The sequence below is a fragment of the Podarcis melisellensis genome, assembly GCF_964234715.1.
Source record: "Podarcis melisellensis genome assembly, chromosome: 2".
NCBI classification, from domain to species: domain Eukaryota; kingdom Metazoa; phylum Chordata; class Lepidosauria; order Squamata; family Lacertidae; genus Podarcis; species Podarcis melisellensis.
Window position 1 is genome coordinate 82,071,720 of NC_138529.1, and position 21,667 is coordinate 82,093,386.

The 21,667-nt window shown below is 43.4% G+C and overlaps 1 protein-coding gene across 2 annotated transcripts in view; it reads left to right on the forward strand.

Annotated features, from left to right (window-relative positions):
- Positions 1–2,110: 2,110 nt before the first annotated feature.
- Positions 2,111–21,667, forward strand: part of NCKIPSD (NCK interacting protein with SH3 domain) — a 92,401-nt gene continuing 72,844 nt past the window's right edge. Inside the window, exon 1 of one of the 2 annotated variants that reach the window (XM_081899416.1) lies at positions 2,111–2,416. In XM_081899416.1, the coding sequence (XP_081755542.1) occupies positions 2,246–2,416 (171 nt within the window). In that variant the 5' untranslated portion in view covers positions 2,111–2,245. The remainder of the gene's footprint in view (positions 2,417–21,667) is intronic. The other variant, XM_081899417.1, reaches the window with a different exon arrangement.

The window sequence follows — 21,667 nt, forward strand, 5'->3', positions numbered from 1 at the left end:
TAGCATCACTTCCAGGATGTTAGAAAACTGTGCTGGCAGAGCCAAAAGGGAGTGTGTGAGAACTGGCACTCCGGAGCTTTTTTCAACATAATAGCCAACAACAAACAAACAAACAAACAAACAAACAAACAAACAAGCCTTGGCCCACTACAGACTGTAAAAACAAAACAAAAAACCTTTGTGTTTTTACAGTGGATTTACATCTAATTGTTCCAATTTGTTTGCAATTCCTTTACTTATTTATTTCATAAAATTGATATGCCTCTCGAATGTAAAAAAAGAAGACGTCTGCACTTGTCCACAGGTTTCAGGATACAGTGGTACCTCGGGTTAAGTACTTAATTCATTCCGGTGGTCCGTTCTTAACCTGAAACTGTTCTTAACCTGAAGCACCACTTTAGCTAATGGGCGCTCCTGCTGCTGCCGCACCGCCGGAGCACGATTTCTGTTCTCATCCTGAAGCAAAGTTCTTAACCTGAGGTACTATTTCTGGGTTAGCGGAGTCTGTAACCTGAAGCGTATGTAACCCGAGGTACCACTGTAGTCTTGTTGTACATAATATGCAGCTGGTGACACAGTTCAATGTACAGTATGTCTTTACATTATCCAGTGTCACTGGCAGCAGATTGTAGCTGAAAGGGAAATGGTTTTTTCCTCAAAAGCATATGAGCAAAGAGTGCAGTAAGGGTAGGTGCTGATCCCCACTGCTCCAGTATTTCTCACTAACAGTGATCCCAAAGTCAGCTTAGGACATCATCCCAGTGCTTAGATTCATCAATGTCTTCCTGCGTTGCTTTCACTGTCTGTCTCTGAGATTTCACCTTCCTGCACTAGCTTTGAAAACTTGCCACATGCTTTGCAGTGCTGTCCATATGCTAGGCATTTTTCTTTTCTCTTTACATGTTGGTTCCCGCAATACAGACCTTGTCTCCTGCATGCTCCTTCACTAGGCGGCACATCCGATTTATAGTGATGTCCGGACTGTTGGACAGCATGCACCTGCGTCTCTTGGGTGCCTGCTAATATTCTAATTCTTGCTTAGAAAGTTCTGCTGACCTGCATACGTCCAGGCAGCGATGTAGTGTTAAATTGGTTTCTCGCAACAGCTGCTCATGCAAATGCTGATCTCTTGTCCCCCAAACAATTGTGAATCTGATGAGTCACCCTAAAATTACAGGTTGATGCTAGAGTCCTTAATACAGCAACATAAGCATCTGCCTTCAGCACCATGTTCCCTCATAAAGAACTTGGCAGTGTCCCACTGTTTCATTTTGTTCAGGTATACAGTGTTCATCCAGTGCTTTAAAATATCTCCTCCAGAGTACTGCCAGAGATTAGGCCAAGAGACATGTCCTTCTTGCCCCTTGTCTCCAGTAAAGCAATACGACAGCTTTACTTTGTGATTTTACTCCTCTCTCTTCAAAGCAAGAACCAGATAAGAGTTCAAACTCTTCTCTCCACTGCCTCCATGCCTGGGCTAGATTAGCTGCAGTGAAATTTGGTGGTGAAACTACCTTCCTCAGTGTGTAGTTATTGTGGATGCATCAGGAAAGAAAGGCCTGTAAGAGCTTTTTTGTTGTTGTGATTGTATGCTTTTAACAGAATATCTATCTACCTATATTTGTTTTTTGGCAGTTTCTAAAAACCTGTAAGTAACCTTGAGACCCATGAATGAAAAAGGAGGGTGCACACACAAATATATATAAAACCACACTACGGTTTTATATTTGCTGTAAGCCACCCAGCCAGATGGGTGGGGCACAAATAATAGAATTCTTCTTATTCTTATAAGCTACTATTCTTCAGCTACTATTTCTAATAAGAATAAGGGGAAATGCAGCGTGAGAGCATTTTAGTATAGAGGGGCGCCGGAGACGTTCCCCCAAGGGGGGCGAGGGACGACAACTTGACCCAATAACAACAACAGCAGCAGTAGCAGCAGCAGCCGCTTGAGGCGCTGTTGCTCTTTCCGCCGCCGGCCCTGCTTCCCGCCTCCCTCATAGAGCGGCAGCCCAGCAGGTGGCGCCGCAGCCCCGCGAGCCCGGCAGGGGGCGTGGCTGCGCGCTGACATTGCCGGCGAGGGTGACGCAGCCCGGGGCGGGGGCGGAGCCTGGGGAGCCGTGTTTTGCATCGGGAGCCGGCGGAGGAGGCGGCGCTGGCACTTGACCGGAGGGTCCCCTTCGGGTCCGCTACCCTGTAGTGTGTTTCCCCCCCCCCACCTCCCCGCGCCACCTTCGCGGCCGCCATGTACCGGGCCCTGTACGGCTTCCGCTCGGCCGAGCCCAGCTCCCTGGCCTTCGGCGCCGGAGAGACCTTCCTGCTGCTGGAGCGGAGCAACCAGCACTGGTGGCTGGTGACCCGGGCGGGCTCCGGGGAGACGGGCTACGTGCCGGCCTCTTACCTGCAGCGCCTACAGGTCAGGCGGGGGGCGGCGGCGGGGGCAGGGGGGCGAGGGAGGCGGCGGCGGCGGGGACGGCTGCCTCGAGGGGGGCGCGGCGGGGCTCCGGCCCCTTCCTCCTCCTCCTGCTGCTGCTCCCCGTCTGCCATGGGTGGGGGGTGGGTCTTGCGCCCGTGTCCCCCCCCCTCTTCCAGGTGTGCAAAGCACAGGCACGCAGCTGGTCCTGGGGGGTTTTCCAGGCGCAGCCCATAACTTCGAGGGAAGGAGGCCAGTCCGGATCTGCCTCGCGCTCCGCTTGTGTTTACGACTGCTTTGCTCTCCAGCGCATACCTTTTTGTCGCTGCGCAGGTCCATGGGGCAGGAAGGTGCCCCTGGCCAGGGCTTCCTAGTGCCGCCTATGTAGCCTGGGTGCAGCTCCGGGCACAGAACAAGCACTTCGGGACTGTGGAAGGAAGGGGCGGAAGCGCCCCCCACCCCCGGGGGCTTTGCTGCCTTTAGAGAGCTGCTGGGCACCCGGTGAGAATGGTGCGCGCACCTTCCCCTGGAAAGTTAGGCGGCGCTGGCCTCTGGGTCTCGGCAATGCCGTGCCGCTTTGAGATGTGTCAAGTGGCGCAGGGCCTGCTCAGAGGAGATGGGCTGCTTGGCGTGTCTCACATGGTGTGTTGACAGGGTAGGGGTCAAATGACAAGACTCGTGAGACTTGAAGGTGACTCTGGGCTAGAGAGAGTGTCTCCTTGCTAAAGGAAGCCTCACTTTACGGTGCTTCCTAGTAGTGACTGTGTCACTTAGCACCTCTCCATTTCAGGTCTTCTTCAAAGCTCTTTTGCGGATGTTTGTCCTTGGTTTGTCCCTCAGTGGCCTGGGATTGCTCTTTCGATGCACTTTAATTGACCGTGATTTCTTATAGTTGGGCCAGGCAAATGGTTAAAAATAAAAAGAATATTTTGCAAAGAACGCTTTGCGATCTTACATCCGTATCTGCTCCTAGTGTGCCAAAGGGGGGGGGGGGGCATTTCTCGTTACTTCCAAATATCACTATGTGAGATGGAAACTGATGGGGATTGGTACATAGGGAGAAATGAAAATATGCAGTCTTGCTCAAGTAGCAAGGAAGAGAAACAGGTGCAGAATGAAAAATGGGATAGTATATCAGATGAGGTGCACCCTAAGATGCTTGGCCTATACCTGCTTCTCATTGCCCAAGGGATGTGATACATGCATTTGGTCCAAACTTTCACAGCAGAAAGTCAAGCTCTAATGTGGGCACGTTCAAAGGTGAGTTGCATACAACCCAAGGTATTCACGGTATACTGTATTCAGAAATTGATCATTGGGGGGGGGGGGAGAGAGAGAGAGCTAACACACACTCCTTCCCTTTATCTCTAGTGTTTGCAAATCCAATGACCCATCTTTCACACCTGATCTCCATGTGCAGAATATATAGTGCATTGGAGCTCGAGTGTATTGATGTGGATGAAATGTGAAGGCATTTGTAATGTTGAAAAGGAAAAGGAAAAGCTATGTGGCAGTTACTCCCAATGGGAGCCTGTGTTGGATGATAGCCATTACAAAGGATTCAGAGCTCGACTAATGCATGTATTTCTTGATGTTTATGTATACATTTGTGTGTGTGTGTGTGTGTACGTACACACACACACACACACAATCAGGCAGCTGTTTAGAAAGTATCTCTGAAGCTGGCTTTCTGTGTCTCCTGAGAATACTGTGACTCCCTGAATGCAGAGGAGAGCAGCAGTGGTTTCAAACCTCCTTCTAATGTGGATTATAATAGAGGGAGGCTAATAACAGGCCTGTCCAACTACTGATGAAGGGGCCAGACGGCTAAGCCTGAGCAAATGTTGTAACAATAGTGGCAGTAATTATAGCCAAGTCAGACATGTTAGCAATTATGGAAAGTGAAAGAACAGATTGCTTCAGCCCAAATAGGAATCAGAGTGATGAGTGATAACACCCTCTTCTCTAGTGTGAGGGTGTATTTACTGGAGAATTCCTAGGGATAGCATAAACATTGAAATGTGAATTTGCTTTGAAACAAACACAGCTTGGCTTAAAGCATTTGGTTCTAATGCTAGAAACTTGAACTTGTGCCTGAAGCAGCTGCATAAAGAAACCATGCTTTTATGCTTAATAGTTATAATTTACTTACTTAAGAGTCAAACTAGAGGTGATGTTTGTCACATAGTTTACTCTTGCATCGTTGATTCCCTCTCCCATATTTGGGGTGGGGGTAGCCTCTTTTGGAACAGGCGTGGAAGAAGGGGATCATAAGTCTCTAACCCCAACCACTGTCCTAACCTCCCTCACACTTGCCATTTGCAGTGGGAGAAACACTCCCCTCTATCAATGATGGGAGGGTGCAACATACTTCATTGTAATATTTTAATGCACATATGAAGCTTCCAATTTTTTGAAAATGCAAAAATCCCCCAGTTCCCTCCCCCCAAACCCCCACAGCACGTGTACAAGCCCCTATAATGTTCAGAATACACTTGTGTCTTAATATAGGCAATTAATTAGTGTTAAAGAAATTGTGTCTTAAAACAGGTCCATGACTCATCAGAAGCACTGGCCTTTGTGCTGTTCAGGCTTCCTATGTTTCAGTTGCTTATTTGTGAAAAGTCCTCTTTTGCTTCAGTATCTGCCTGTCTGCCAAGAGAAAAATGGGGCCAGTGTAAGGATGGTGAAGCCTTGCCCCTTCCTATTAGTGGCCCTGCCACATCCTGCCAACACACCCCTCTGTGGACTGGATAAAGTGGATATGTGGGGTTGGAGCTAATGCAAACCAGGCCTGTCTGCTGTCCCATGCTCCTTATTTACATTGATGTGGACTTAGAACTTGTAAGTCATATTAATTCATGCTTCTTACTTCACGGGTAGCATTTTATATTATGTTGTGTGAAGAGCTCTGAAGTAAATGAGACAACCATGATTGGTTATGGCAAGTTGTGCTTTCATCATAAAATATATTGGTCTGGAGCCTGTCATTAATTTAATGTCCTGTCAGAATGTACCTGAAACATTTGTTTTTTCAGCCTTGCCTGGTGCATGATTATAGGAGTGTGTGCGAGAGAGTGTGCAGGGGAGCAGGCAGCAGAATACATTCAAAACAGTAGACTCCACACTGACCTCTGCAAACTGCTCAGTGCCAGAATTCCAGTTTTGTATCAAAAAACTGTGAAAGGATCAGACTGCATTGGGGGTGCGTTCTTCATCAATGATGTGAGGGTGGGAGAGAACAGTATTGTTTTTTTTAAATAACCAAATTTAGCCAAACAGGAGTAGGGCATTTTGGAAATAGCTTCAAGCATTTTTAAAAATAACTGCACAAAAAAAGTTGTATGTGGTGCCTTCCATAGGGAGATGCTGAATCCCCTGAGGAGTCGTAAACTCCTCTCTGCCCTTGCGTAGCATGGAGCAAAATACCAGCCTATCCCCTGTCTATGCATGCAGTAAGAAAGGGTGCTCCAAAACTTCTTTATTTTCACAGTTGAGGATCAGTGTCTCAAACTTGTATTTAGCAAGCATTTTCTTCTTCCAGCACCTTAAAATGCATTTTGGAGTCCATCTTTTGCCATCTTTTTGTCTGTATACAGAAGAAAAATAACTAGTGGACTAACTCATCCCTTTTGGTTTAGGGATACTCTGTATTGGTTTTTAAGAGGATATGCTTTTTGAGCAATCCAGAGAAGTGAACTCCCAACTGATGAGTTATGCTTTCGATGATCAGTTTCTTTCCAGGTTAAATTGCCAGCATCTATAGCACATACTCAGGGACGCGGTTGGTGCTGTGGTCTAAATCACAGAGCCTAGGGCTTGCCAATCAGAAGGTTGGGGGTTCGAACCCCCGCAATGGGGTGAGCTCCTGTTGCTCGGTCCCTGCTCCTGCCAACCTAGCAGTTCAAAAGTACGTCAAAGTGCAAGTAGATAAATAGGTACCGCTCCGGCAGGAAGGTAAACGTCACGGTGCTGCTCTCGTTAGCCAGACATGCTGGCCACATGACTGGCTCCCTCAGCCAGTAAAGCAAGATGAGCACCACAACCCCAGAGTCGTCCGCAACTGGACCTAACGGTCAGGGGTCCAATAATAATAATAATAATAATAATAATAATAATAATAATAATAATAATAATAATTTATTATTTATACCCCGCCCATCTGGCTGGGCCTCCCCAGCCACTCTGGGCTGTTAATTTAGTTGTAACTTTTTCCCCCCCACCAGCCTAAAGACATTTCTCCCATGAGTTCATTCTGGTAGGTACTTACAGTGGAGTTTAACTAGCCTAATCATAGCATCCTGTATTGTAGAATAATTAGCCACTGATTTCAAGGATTTGCTAAGTTATCCATCTATTGATTTTCAATCAAAACAAGGTTTATTTTTTAAATTGCTGTAGCATAGCTAGGCCTAGTGAGCCCAAGGCTTCAATTGCTAGGAGACAGTGTTCTGGTTGTTTACAGTGACCCGAGCAGGGGGTTTCCAGTGTCTCGGTGACTGTAGGACGGCAACCTCTGTCCCAAATATTTCTGAGCTGCTTTCTAACTTTCAGTGTACGTCTACTGCTTCCAGTTTGGTGGTGATGCAAGTGTTGATGGATCGAAGATGCCAATAATATTTGGAAATGAACCAAATCCTTTATAGAAAATTCGTGTACCAAAGAGTAGCTTAAGGGTTCAAGAGCTGTCTGTTCTTGAGTCTCAGTTAATAAGTGCATTGATGCTAATTAGCAAGATGCTTAAAGGTAATTTATGTTGCCACGCTCGCTGCAAGAACATTGCATCAAATGATAAGTGACAGTGTGTTGAGATGAGAGAGGATGTGTGGTGCCAGTGAGAATCACTGTTGCAAAAAGTAACCCAGCAGCGAACTTCATTAATAATGCAGTCAGGTTCCAGGTAAACTCCACATGCTGCAAGAGCTACAGTCAGCGGAAGAAAACCTCCCTTAGCTGATGGAACTTCCCAGTGGGAGTTATGAACTGATATCACAGCATGGCAATTGAAATAATGTAATTTAAAGTGGGATCTCTGACTTAAATTAAGGCATTACACCTGTTAATGCCACCTGCATGTTTCCTTTGAGTTCTTCCGTCACATCTTGGCTTCAAGAGGCAAAATGCACAACCAGCTTTGTTTTAGAAAACGTTCTGCCGGGCCGTGTGAGTTTTCTCCAGCTTAGTGGTATGCCAAGCTATTTTTGTTCTGTGGAACTACAGAATTTATAGTGCTTCAGTGCAAAATGGGGCAAATCTAGGGTTTCACTGTTGACCTGGTTGTAAAGAGCAGCTTGAGAATTTGAGGGCCATATCTGGTGAAACCTAGAACACCAAAGAGTGATTGATTTCAGCTGCAAGTGCATACTTGATGAGGCTTAGTACCCAGTGAACCTACTGATCCCTGTCCCTACAGGTTACCTGGAACAGATGTCCAAATCCATCTTTTCTCTTGCCTTATCCCCTACCATCTTTCTCTTCTGTAAGAAATGCCAGATTAATTCATGCAAGAGTCCAATTCCGTTTTACTTTGGTGAATTGTTTTTCTCATGTTCAGGATTTGTCACAACATATTTGAACCGAAGAAGCTAGCAGTGATCCTGGGGTTTCTTTTTTGCCTTCCCCTTGAAATTGTGGCTTGACTCACCTTGAGCTCGTTTCCTGACTGCGTGGCTATTATATTCATTGTAATTTTGAACACAGATGTAGAAAGGGACATAGTGGTAAATGAAAGGTCCTTTTAAGCCAGCCTTGCTTCTAGGAAATGTGTTTAAATTCATGATGCAGATTTTAAGTTCTTGGGCACGGAATTTGTTTGAATTTGCATCCATAGCGTTTTTCCTCGCATGGGGACGGGACGGGACAGCAGCTTCCATGAAGTTGTGTCAACACCACAAAGATCTGGTAAACTGCTTCTTACTCAGCTGCAAAGATAATGGGAGAGTTTAATGTAAGCAAGCCTTTAGCGTCTAGAGTTTTGGATACAGGATCTGAGGTCAGCTACACTGTAGGGAACAATGACTCAAACAGGTGCTACAGCTGAGAGGTATGAGAAGCGCACCTGACAGCATCATCTGGTTAATTGCTTGGAGTTACTTGAGAGTCCCTAGTAAGTGCTGCCAATAGTTTAATGCAAAGCAGATGTTGTGGTAGGAAAGCCAGCCTATGAACTTCACAGTGTCTGACTAACAGGAGAATGCCAGTTGTTGGAAGATCTCAAGAGTGTAAGAGTGATACTTAAATAGGTTGCGAACAGCAAAAAAAAGTGTGGTGGCTACAATGGAAGCTTTCATCTGAGGCAGAGAATAATTTATTGTAAATAGAAGAGTGAAGTTTTATATGGAGTAATAAAAAAAAAATCAATTTAAAAGCTTCCTCAGGAGAAAGGGATTTATTCTGTGTGTCAAGGAAGTGAATAGTTGCTGAATAGGAAAGAAAGCCCAGTGTAACAAATGAGGGCCTTATGGTTAGGTTAAACAGTCCATACATTATCTTAATAGTAAAACATGTAATCACTTAATGGGAATCTGGATCTCTTCCAAGTTTCAGCTTTTAGACCATAAGGGTTTGGATTGCACCATAGCTGTACAGGATCTTTGTCATCAAAGATGAAAGTGAGAACAATATTGCCTCTATCTCTGCAGTTGAAATCATGACAAAAAAAATAACAATTTATTATCTGTTACTGTAGGACTGTTGTCTTCTGTCTCTGAGAGTGAGATGAGGAAAAGACTGGCTCAGCTGTCACTGTAGCCTGTTTATTCAGTTGCGGGAAATGGTCTGTGAAATATTAATCTGTTTTGAAATCCTCATACGTGCAAGCAGGCACATGGGTAACCAGTTGCAGCACAGCTACATGGGTAGAACTCAACATGACAATGAGCAGCTCATCAGGCAGGTTGGATGGATTCCAGCCATGCCAGTGCAATTCTAGCAAAAAATAAAATAAAAAATGGGGGGGGGGTTGCATTGACATGGCTAATCTATATGAACCATGTAGAGAGCTTCTCTTACATATGGTTCGTTACATGTAACTGCTCCCTTGCTGTGGCTTTATTTAAGAGCACTTGTTACCAGCTTAATATCACAAAAAATCTCTTAAGTGGCATACAAAACTCAGAATATAGAAAAGTATAAAACCACGCATCCCACATCATTATATCAATGGATAAAACACAAGTCACAGTTGTCAGGTACAGGGGTCCAGCTTCAGCAACCAAATGCAGTGGTCAGGGAAAGCGTGGGAAAAGAAATATGTCTTTTAAAGATCTGTAAAACATAACAGAAGTAGAGACTTCCGGAGGCGGCGCGAACGGTAATGGCTGCCAGCTCCTGATCGGGAGAAGGCAGCTCCGTCGAAACGGGTCGCCCGCTGCGGCGAAGCGGGGACCCATCCAGAAAAACCACAGGCAGCAGAAGCCTGTGGTCCTGAGACCCGGCGGGCGCCAAAAGCGGCCCCTAAAACGACGAAGGGACCCCGTAAGGGGCCCCGGACCGCGGAGGGGGTAGCGGCGCTGTGGGTCGTTTCGCGATCGACGGAGCGAAGCCGCGTTGCTGTTGCCGGTGAGCGCTGACCTTTCTTCTTGAAATTGCTAACTTTGGAAAGCAACAACCCGTGAGTAATTTGGACAATACACTTCTAAAGCTTTTAAAATTGAGAATTCGGCTGAAAGCGGAGTGACGATAAACAGGAAGTCCGTCTTCCGCTAACATTGAACTTGAAAGCAAAGAGCAGGAGGAGTGGAGACAAAGAGTAATGTTTTGCATTGACTGATCTGGCATCTATCTAAACTGTTTTTCCTGGCTGATTTAAAGACTTTAAGTGGTTGATTTTTGGACTTATATTTGAGATAAGGATATCTTTCTTCTGCTGACCTATGGGATTACAAATAAAAGTAAGAAGCCCAGGTACTGGAGCTGCCTGAGTAACTGAGCAACCAGCTTGCAGATTTTGGATACTTTGAATCTGAACTTTGGAACATACTGAGTTTGAACTTGTTACTTTGAAACACTTGCTGTCTAAGCACTTTTGGAAACATTGTTTGGCTTTAAGTATTAACTCAGCTAAAACCTATCTTTGAGAAGATCTTTGGTTATTAAATTAGACTTATTAATTTTAATTGGATTGGACTTCCTCCCTAAAGACATTCTAAGCTCCACCTAGAGGATCTTGGATTTACAGCAGTGACTTTGTTTTACTTTCTCTTTCCCGGCCTCCTGTCTGAGTGTTACCATCTGGGCTGCTATTTTCTCATGGGAACAATTCAGCTTGACCTTGGTTTTTAGATAACTTTGGAATGAGTGGAACAAGAAAAAGGGGAAGAACCAGACAAACAACTTTAACTTTACCGACAGTCTCACAGCGTAGATCATCTGTGCCTGCTTTGCCTACTACTTTGCCTCCTGAGGCAGAAGCGGTCTCCCTGTTACAATCAGGGGAGGGAGAAACTGAGGAATTACAACTGGAAGATATGGCCTCAGGAGCAAGTGGCACTGTTTTGGAGAAAATTTTTGAAAAATTGGAGGCTCTGGACAGAAAGGTAGATCAGCAATCAGCAAAAATTGACTTAAATACAGAAAGTTTAAATAGACTGACTGGACAAGTTGCACAGAATGTTCAATCTATTGGAGAACTGAAGGAGGCTGTAGGTGAAAATCGGAAATTGGCTGAGGACACTAGCCAAAGACTGGGACAGCTTGAGAAAGAAGTAAGACCACTCAGCAAACAAGTAGGAGAACATCAGATCTACTTCTCTATGACAGAACTTCGGAACAGGGAGGCTAATTTAAGGATACGCTCAATACCAGAAGTGGAAGAAGGTAACTTAGCTGAGTTCCTTACCAAAGAATTCTCCAAGTTTTGGAACCTAGAAGAAAAAGACTTTAAGATACTATCGGCTTTTAGGCTTGGAAGACTTATAAAGAAGGAGAAGCCCAGAGACTGTTTGATAATATTGAGATCAAAGGAGGAAAGGGACAAGATCTTAGGCCTGCATTACGGAAAGTCACTGGATATTTTGGACAGAAGAATTGAAATTTATAAAGATATTCCTAAACAGCTGTTGGATCTTAGATCAGATTATTCGGAATTAGCAAAATTGCTAAGGAGCAACTCAATCATCTTCAGGTGGGAGTTTCCCCAAGGATTATCGTTTACTTTCAGAGGGAGGAAGACTAAAATTAGAACGCCGGAGGACAGAGACAAGTTTTTGGCGGCATACGGAGAAGATCTTCACAAAGGACTTGGATTACCCCCAGGGCCTGAACCTCCGGGGGACCCTGCACCCTCGGATCCTCAAAAATCTGAGAATAAGATACCTCCACAGCAAGAATAACCAGATTTATCCAGGATGTCCCTGCAACTTTTGAGCTGGAACATAAATGGCTGTAACATCCCAGGAAAAAGGAAAAAAATCTTTCACATCTTAAAAAAGGAACATTTGGACATTATCTGTTTACAGGAAACACATGTGATTAGGCTCCACAGAAAAGTGTTAATAAATAAAAGACTTGGTCAGGAATTTATATCTTCGGACACAGTAAAGAAGAGAGGTGTGGTAATTTATGCAAAAGAGAGCCTTTCACCTAAATTTCTGTTTAAAGATGAGCATGGAAGAATTTTGGCGATAGAAATACAATATCAAGGAGAAAAAATTTTGATATTAGGAATTTATGCTCCAAATGAAGGAAAATCGGAATTTTACAAGAAGTTGCATGAGACTATGCTGGATTATCTGGACTACAACAACATCATTATGTTGGGAGATATGAATGGAGTTGTATCAACTAACATGGATAAGTCACAGAACCAAAACATTTCCAAAGATGGCAGACTACCAAATACCTTTTTTGAAATGACAGACAATATGGACTGGATCGATATTTGGAGAGTGAGAAACCCCTTGGGAAGGGAAGGAACATTTTTCTCTGAAGCCCAACTGACTTGGACAAGAATCGACCAAATATGGATATCTAGAGGTCTGGCACCTAAGATCAGAAAGGTGGAAATCTGCCCAAAGACATGCTCCGACCATAACGCACTGAGAATGGATATGACATTGATTCCAACCGGTTCCTTCAGATGGAAGATGAATGATGGCCTGTTTAGAGATCAGGAGATTACCAAGAAGGCCCAAAAAGCTTTAAAGGATTATTTCGAGATCAATATGAACACTACAGTGGAAAAAAGAACTATCTGGGACGCAAGTAAGGCCGTGATGAGGGGGTTCCTGATACAACAGAACACGGTAAAGAAAAGGAAACAAAATGAAAGGAAAGATAAAATTTTGGAAAAAATTAAGGAGTTAGAGAAGAAGCTAAGATCCAACCCGAAGTCCCAGCCGATTCTGAGAGAAATTAAACTCTACCAAGCACAATATTCTAAATTGATAAATCAGGAAATAGAATGGAAAATTAAATTAATGAAACAAAAAACTTTCGAGTCGGCTAATAAATGTGGAAAACTGCTAGCTTGGCAGTTGAAGAGGAGGCAAAAGTTAAATACAGTGACAAATTTAGAGATTGAAGGAAGATGTATCCAGAACCCCGGTGAGATTAGAAAGTGTTTCCAGAGATATTTCAAAAAATTATACACTCAAGGGCCACAAAATGAAACTGAGATTAAACAATTCTTAGAGACAAATGGACTGGCAAAATTGTCAGAAGAAAACAGATCAATCTTGAATGGCAAAATAACACGACAAGAGATTGAGCAGGCCACCCAGAACATGAAACAGGGCAAATCACCAGGACCAGACGGGCTGACCTCCAAGTACTATAAGATACTGAAAGACTATTTGATACAACCACTGATGGAGGTCAGCAATGAAATTCTAGAGGGGAAGAAGGCGCCAGAATCGTGGAAGGAAGCCTTCATCACATTGATACCAAAATCGGAAACTGAGAAGACACAGCTTAAGAACTACCGTCCCATCTCCCTTTTAAATGTGGATTACAAAATATTTGCAGACGTTTTGGCAAGTAGATTCAAGAGGGTTTTAAACAAAGTAATCCATAAAGACCAGGCAGGCTTTCTCCCAGGTAGACATATGTCTGCTAATACAAGGAACATTATAGATATATTGGAGCTTTTGCAAACAGACATAAATACTAAAGCTGTTTTAATTTTCATAGATGCGGAGAAGGCCTTTGACAACATATCCTGGAAGTTTATGAAGGGGAATTTAAAAGAAATGGGAGTGGGCCGGGGATTTGAGAATGGGATTGATGCAATATATTCAGAACAAAAGGCTAAACTGATAGTTAACAATGTGGTTACAGAAGAGTTTAAAATTGAAAAAGGAACACGACAAGGCTGTCCGATCTCCCCGTTATTATTTATTTCGGTCCTGGAAGTGCTCTTGAACATGATTAGAGGGGACAGGTTGGTGGAAGGGATACAGGTCGGAGCGAAACAATACAAACTTAAAGCGTTTGCAGATGACTTAGTTTTGACATTACAGGAGCCGGAATCTAGTACGAAAAGAGTACTACAACTAATTCAAGACTTTGGTCGGGTGGCGGGATTTAAACTAAATAAGCAAAAAACTAAGGTGTTGGGAAAGAATTTGACAGATATTGAGTCGGAACGGTTTCAGAGAGAGACAGAGTTAACTGTGGTTAAGAAAGTCAAATACCTAGGGGTAAACATAACAGCAAAAAATCTGAGTCTGTTTAAAGATAACTATGAAAAATGTTGGTCTGAAATTAAGAGAGACTTGGATAGCTGGTCAAAATTAAAACTTTCATTGTTAGGTTGAATAGCTGCTATCAAGATGAATGTATTGCCAAAAATGTTGTTTTTGTTTCAGACATTGCAGATTGTAGACAAAACGGAGTGCTTCCGGAAGTGGCAGAAAGATATCTCTAAATTTGTCTGGCAGGGCAAAAAGCCCAGAATTAAGTTTAAAATATTAACGGATGCAAAAGAAAGAGGGGGCTTTGCCCTGCCAGACTTAAAGTTGTACTATGAAGCCGCAGCTTTCTGCTGGCTAAAAGATTGGCTACTTCTTGAGGACACGGATGTGCTGGATTTGGAAGGTTTTAACAATGCATTTGGATGGCATGCATATTTATGGTATGATAAGGTTAGGATTAACAAGGTCTTTAAGAACCATATTGTCAGAAAAGCAATATTTAATGTCTGGACAAGATACAAAGATTTATTAGAGAACAAAACACCGAGGTGGCTGTCACCCTTGGAGGCTAAGGCCCGAAAAAGACCTAATATGGAGGCCAATTGGCCAAAATATTGGGAAATACTAGAAAGAGATGGAGACAATTGGAAATTGCAGAGTTTAGAGAAAATGAAAGATAAAGTGCGAGACTGGCTACACTATGCTCAGATCAAAGAAGTGTTTAAGAATGATAAAAAGGTAGGATTCCAGGTGGAGAAATCGAAATTGGAAACAGAATTGTTAGAACCTAAGACCAAGGTACTTTCAAAAATGTATAACTTGCTGCTGAAATGGAACACACAAGACGAAACGGTTAAATCGGCTATGATAAAGTGGGCCCAGGATATTGGGCACAACATTATGTTTGAGGACTGGGAAAGGTTATGGACCACTGGGCTGAACTTCACAGCATGTAATGCTCTGAAGGAAAATGTAATGAAAATGATATATAGATGGTACATGACCCCAGTGAAATTGGCCAAAATATACCATTCGTCTGATAATAAATGTTGGAAGTGTAAGGAAAATGAAGGAACATTCTTTCACCTCTGGTGGACCTGTCCTAGAGTGAAGGCCTTCTGGGAAATGATATATAATGAATTAAAAAAGGTGTTTAAGTATACCTTCACCAAGAAACCAGAGGCCTTCCTTCTGGGCATGGTCGGCCAGAACGTGTTAAAGAAGGACAGAACATTTTTTATGTATGCTACAACGGCGGCAAGGATACTTATTGCTAAGAACTGGAAAACCCAAGATCTACCCACACTGGAAGAATGGCAGATGCAGCTGATGGACTATATGCAACTAGCTGAGATGACGGGCAGAATCCGTGACCTGGGAGAGGAGAGGGTTGAAGAAGACTGGAAGAAATTCAAGATTTATTTACAAAAGTATTGTAATTTGGTTGAATCTTAACAAGGAAGTCAGAGAAGAAATAATTGTCTACCATTAAATTACAATTTCATATCTGAGTTTAACCTAAATATTGGATTTAAGATCACAAACAAGATGATAATTTGCTTGGAAAAATCTGTTTGTAACGATGAAAGTGGAAGCGGGAGACGTGAGGGAGTCCACAACAGAATGAAAGGATGCTATGAAATCTATTCTGTTTGTTAAATATGCATTTGTATGGAAAAAACTTAATAAAATATTATTAAAAAAAAACAAAAACAGAAGTATGGCAGAAGGAAGAGCATTTCAAAATGCAAGGGCACAAGAGCCCACAGGACTTGTTGCTACAAGTAAGATCTCATATGATTGAAGTGATCTATCTATGGGCAGGCAGTCTTTCAGGTACCCTGGCCTGAAGTTGTTTAGGGCTGTATATGTCAACAGCAAGACAGCCATGGACCAATGGATGAATCAGATCTGTCTTTTGATCACTGTGGATTTTCATTGTGGCAGGTTAATTCAGACTTTTATTTCATGTCAAACTCTGAGCATTCCAGGCAGCTGATTGTAGAAAGGATGAGTGGTGAGGACAGAGCAATGAGAACACAGCAGATGAGTCAGGGCAGGAGGTTAAGGGTAATGGCCAACAGAAGAAGCAGTTCAGGAGTGGGGAACCTCCAGTTCACAGGCCAGACTTGACCTGCCAGGAAACCACAACTGCTTGCCCTTCACCTGAAATCAGGTGTGCGGCAGGTAACTGTGGGACTTCAAAGAAAATGGGCTGCCTGTTGCTCCTTGGCTGGAGCAAGATTACTTTGTTGGAATGTGCCTTGCTCAGCAAGGAGAAACAGTAAATATTCTGTTGGAACTGTGTCTCCCTCTCTGCACTTTGAAGCCTCCCCGTGCTTCTTTCCATCCCCTCCGTGGTGGTCAAGGAACAACTGTGCTCCCAAATGTTATTTTGCACTGGGGTTTCATTTGGTGCTGGATCCAATCCCTGCTGAAAGCAGTGGGACTTGCATTTGGTGCTAAATTTAAAAAGGACTGAGTGCATGCTTCACTGCAAAGGAACAACTGGGATGACACACTCAGCTGTGCCCTCCCAGTTGTTCTTTGGCAGCAGGGCTTGCAGTTGTCACTGTTTAAATTCAGGGCTGAATGCATCTCTTCCACACACACCCCTTGCTTTTGGCAGGGATCAGGTCCACCATAAGCCAGGTGATTGGCAGGTGGGCAGACCCCACCCACCTGTCATAGGTGGCCCACAGAGGGTCGGCCTCCTGGACAAAAATGGTTTCTTCTTCTAGGAGGTGAGGAAGTGCACAAGTCTAAAAAACACACAAGCCATTCTGTTTAGGTGGCTTCCTGCTTTCAGTGAGTTCTCATTGGAACGGCCTGTGTTCACGTGCTCAGGCTGGTTTGCTGCTAGAATGCTGCTTCCATTCTTTAGCGTTGTATCCTTCCTTGTGTGAGTTCTCTTGTCCTTCCCCCAACAGTATCGACCAAGTTCAAGGGTTAACCGTGCACTAACCTTGTCCATGGTTAATGCTACCGGAGTTCCCTCTGTAAGCATAGATTGAAACCAAGCCATGGACTTGGTTTGCAAACCATGGTTAAAAGGGAACCTATTTAGCATAAAGCATGCCACTGTAAGTCTTGGACTGTACCTGTGTACCTCAGAGTACCTTGAACCTTTATTGGACTGACCTCTGAGTAGAAGTGGACAGGATTGCACTGCACACTGAGAATGCAGCTACAAAACGCTAGCCATGGGACTGTGTGCTCCCTACCCCAACCCATGTCTCCTTGCTCTGGTGGCTAGATTTCTACAGTTGTATTCTCAGTGTGCTAAACTTGAATTTGCAGTGAAATGGTGTGGAAGGTCTATTGTTGCTTTTGATTGGACCCTTCTTCCAGTCTGGGAATAGGATTTTTAATTGCCTAGGTTCACTCTCTAGTGTGATTAATACTGGGTTATTTTAAGCCATGTACAATGGAGCTAATACTCCCTCTCTCAGTGGACTAGAGGATTTTTGTGACAAAGGAGGTACCACTGCAATGCCAATTTTAAAAGGAGCTGTTCTCCTAGTTTATTAGTCTAATTTCGAGTCTTCTCTTTAGAGAAAACAAAGGCATTGCCCATGGATTATAGCAAGGTTTGTAGCTTCTTCCTTGCTCTGATCTCCCTGCCTTAATCAAAGCCTCTGAGGATCAAGCTCAGTTCTGACAGCTCTATTATGCTGGCAGTTAAAACCTTTGTTGCTTTACAGTGCTAAAGAGGGCAAAAATAACTACCTTAGTGGCTGTGGCTAAAATTGCAAAGGCGGGCATTTAACAGTCTTAGATCAGGTGAAGCTGAGTAAGACCAGGTGGTGTTCCTTCCTCCTTTGAGGCTACAAGAGCTATGTGCAGAATTGGTCTGATGTGCTGCTGCAAAAACTTGCTCATACTTACTCGGGAGTAAATTCCACCATGCTCTGTGGGCTTGCTCCCAGGTTCGTGTGCATAGGATTGGAACTATTTTCTTCGATAAGCTCCTTTATCAGTTTCTGCCGAATTCTCTAAATGTCAGATTTAGTGATTATCACTGAATCTCAGTGCTATATTTTGTTTCTTATTATAGAGCCATAGGAACAGCACCACGGCTAAGGCATCTTGTTTGTCCAGCATTTACAAAGTCTGAAAATCCTATTTTTCTAAAAATGAGGGTTTGTCCTTTCAGTACGTGTATAAGGTTTGGCATGGGCATCTGTTTCATAAGGGATGTAGGTGGCCAGTGTGTGCTTGTGTGTGGTGTGTGTGTGAGAGAGAAAATGAGAACAGTGCTTTGTGTTTACATGTGGGAGGAGGGAAAGGGGTTGCTGCGTGAGAGAAGGTGTTAGGAGTGAGGGGCTGCATGTGTATGTCATTTGGTCAGGTCTATTTTCTGTTGAAAAATGTGTATGCGTTTTCTATATACCATATTCTCTCTCTCTCTTTTACTCTTACTCTTACTATATACTTTGTCTTGTGACTTCAGTTGTAGCCTCTGGGTTGACTCATTCCTTGAGCCATTGAGATTCCTGCCATGGATTTAGTTGATCTGCACTCTGTGATAATAATGGGCTACATTCCAAAGTTGTTATTAACCGCTCGGTCTCTGTGTTAGCCCCCACCCCACCCCTTTGGGCCAATGCACAATACTGCATTGCAAAATTGTATGCCTACTATACTTCTGGACCAAATGACAAACGATGAGCATAACAAAGAGGCAAGGTGGGGGGGATAATTAAAATGGCCTACATTTTACAGGGCTGATGTAAAGTGATTTCAACACGTAAAAGTGCAGTATAATAAGTATTATAAAGCTACAGTGATGTTAAATCTTGCTACTTTAAAGATGGCTTATGTGATTCTGTGAATTGTTTTCAAAAACAAGAAATTGTAGCATTAAAAAACCTCTAGTTTTAAGACTTCAGACTCTTACAGATTCACACATGTACAAAAAAATCACGTAAATTTCACGTTAAAGGAAGAACCTTAAGTTGTATGTCATGCAAGCAGCAAGTACTCCATACGTACACTCATTCCTGTTCTGTGCACACTTACAACTACTTTCCTTTGTCTTTCAGCCCCAGGCCCCTGTCTCTGCTTAGGGGATCCACTGGTACTTGCTCTCCCAGCTCCATGGTCCCAATCCAGATTGGCTCTGATGGCTGCTCTTATTTGGCAAAATTTGAAAAGATGGAAGATTCAGTCACAGATCTGTGGTCTCTCTTACTTTGGCATTTAAGATACAGCACAGGCTTTATTCAATGGTGGTTCTGCACAGCTGTTCCATGCTTGGAAATATTTAACATTGACATCATATTATATATAGCTAAAAGATAGCTAGGTGTAGCCTTGTTCTCCTGTTACTAGGATGATAAAAGCAGCAGCTTGAACTGAAGGAAGCTCTTCTGAAAGTGACAGCCCTTTATCATATTATGTTTTACAAATGAATAGCTTATTTGGAAAGACTAAACAAATGGAGAACGAATGCAGAAAATGCATCACCTGGGTTATTGGTAAGTTTTCAATTCCTTACAGTTAAAAGTAATGATACAAAATGTAGCAGCAAACGTTGAAAAGATGTTGACGGAAAGTTTAACAGTTGGGGTGGAAGGGTTGGGAAAGGAGATATGAACAGAGGAGCTAAAATATTCTAGGCCAGAATAGCTGAGGCTCCCTTTCTCCCTGTCTTCATACAAGAATAACCTGGCATGCAATGAATCGAGAGTAAATACTCTGCCAACAAGCAGTCTGTGAAATTCACACCCACAGCATACTGCTGAGGATATATATAGGAATAACACTGCTGCTTTAATAAAATTGTGAAGATAAGCATTTGTTTTTGTGTTCCAGAGTGAAAACCACAAGGTTTTCAAGCAAGCCAAAGTTCCTCTAAATATCTACCACACTTGCTCTTGAACTGCAGGATTGGGCTATTTGGGGGTGACCCTTGATGGATCAGATCAAAGACTTACCTGGTCCAGCATCCTGTTATCAAAAGTTGTCAGCCAGGTGATGCTTTGGAGTTCATATGAAGGGTATTCGGCCCCCTAGCAACTGATATTTAGAGAGATACTGTATCTGAACCTGAAAGTTTGATTGACTCATCTTGGCTGATACCTGTTGATAGTTCCGTTCTCCATGAATTTTTCTGAAACACGGGATCTGATTGTTAGGCCAGTTCTTCACCTCCTCCACTCCATGGACCAGCTTTGACACAGATGGGCACAGCCACCCATCTGTCAATTCTCTGACGTTACAGTGACGACCAGTCGTCCTGCTTTCCAGCTGATTTTCAGCATCTGCAGAGCCCTGTGCCTTTGTAAGCAGTGTCATGATCATTGGCACTTAAGAGGCGCCAAAGGGCTTCACAAGCCTCTGCAGCCAGATGACCTGCTGTGCCTTTGCATGTGGCATTCATTGCAGTGGCTGTACAGGGCTGTTGCCCCACATTTCTGAGCAGTAGATGCATTTCCGCTTGATGGTTCTCTGCCTATAGAGTTGTTGCCAGAGTTTCTCTGCCATTTCAGACAGGGTGCATCCAGAAACGCTTGATGCACTAACTGCTCCCACAAATGACTGCCACTGGGAGAGATCTTCTACAACTGCAGGTAGTGTCTTAGTTGCAGGCAAGGGTAAGGGCAACATCCCTATGACTTGCAGTTCCTGTCTTCTTCCTACAGATCACAGGGCTAGCCCTACAAAGGTTTGAAAGGTTGCCCTGAATTACCAATTCTTTCATCCTCTGCCACCCTAGGAAACTCTACAGATACACAATGTATTGACTGATTGTGGAATGGGGGTACCACAAGCAATACCTTATTGCAAAATTACAGTACAATACCACTTGGGGTGGTATTTAACAATTTCCCTATTGTGCAACTCTGTTCATAAACCAAATAAAGTAAAAGGAATGTGTGCAGGCAAATGGAGGCGAACTGGTGCCTTTTCCTGCTGGGTCAGACCGAGAGTCCATCTAGTCTAGCATCCTGTTTCTAGCGGGGACTGACCAGACCAGATTTTTCAAAAAAAAGAAAAAAGCCCCCAAGCATCACTTGAAAAGTAACAGCCCTCCTCTCAGAACCTGGAACTTCCCTGTGTGCTTTGGCAGCCCTAAGAATTCAAGGAAAACCCAAAAATCTTGGCAGTTTATTGCCATGGTGGTGTTTAGTCTGAACTCGATGATATATTTGGCTATTATGCTATTAATTGTTTTTAGTTTTTCAGGGGGCATTGAAATGGTTTTTTGGGGGGAGGTTGTATTTTGAAATAAGGGTGCTGTGGTGGTTGTAATGGTCTTTGGCCAAAAGCAATAAAAACATATTAACAACAACAAACCATAATGGAGGGGAGGGGGATATTTCCTTCTGCCTGTTAGAATAGCAAAGATACTCAGCTGGAATTTTATTTGAAATTAGATTGATCAGTTGCTATAGTTAGCTTCCACTAATTACTATAGCTATACAGTATTTTTATAGGAAATCCCATTTTTGCGCCATTCATAGTAATTAAAGTTTATAAGCTAATGATTTTTGGACCATTTAAGTGTGAATATGGATAGAGTGTGCTCATTTCTGGCATTTTGAGCAGAAATAAATTGAATCCTTGGTACTGAGTAAAATTGACCACCGTGCTTGGATTCCCAAGTGTGAGTGAC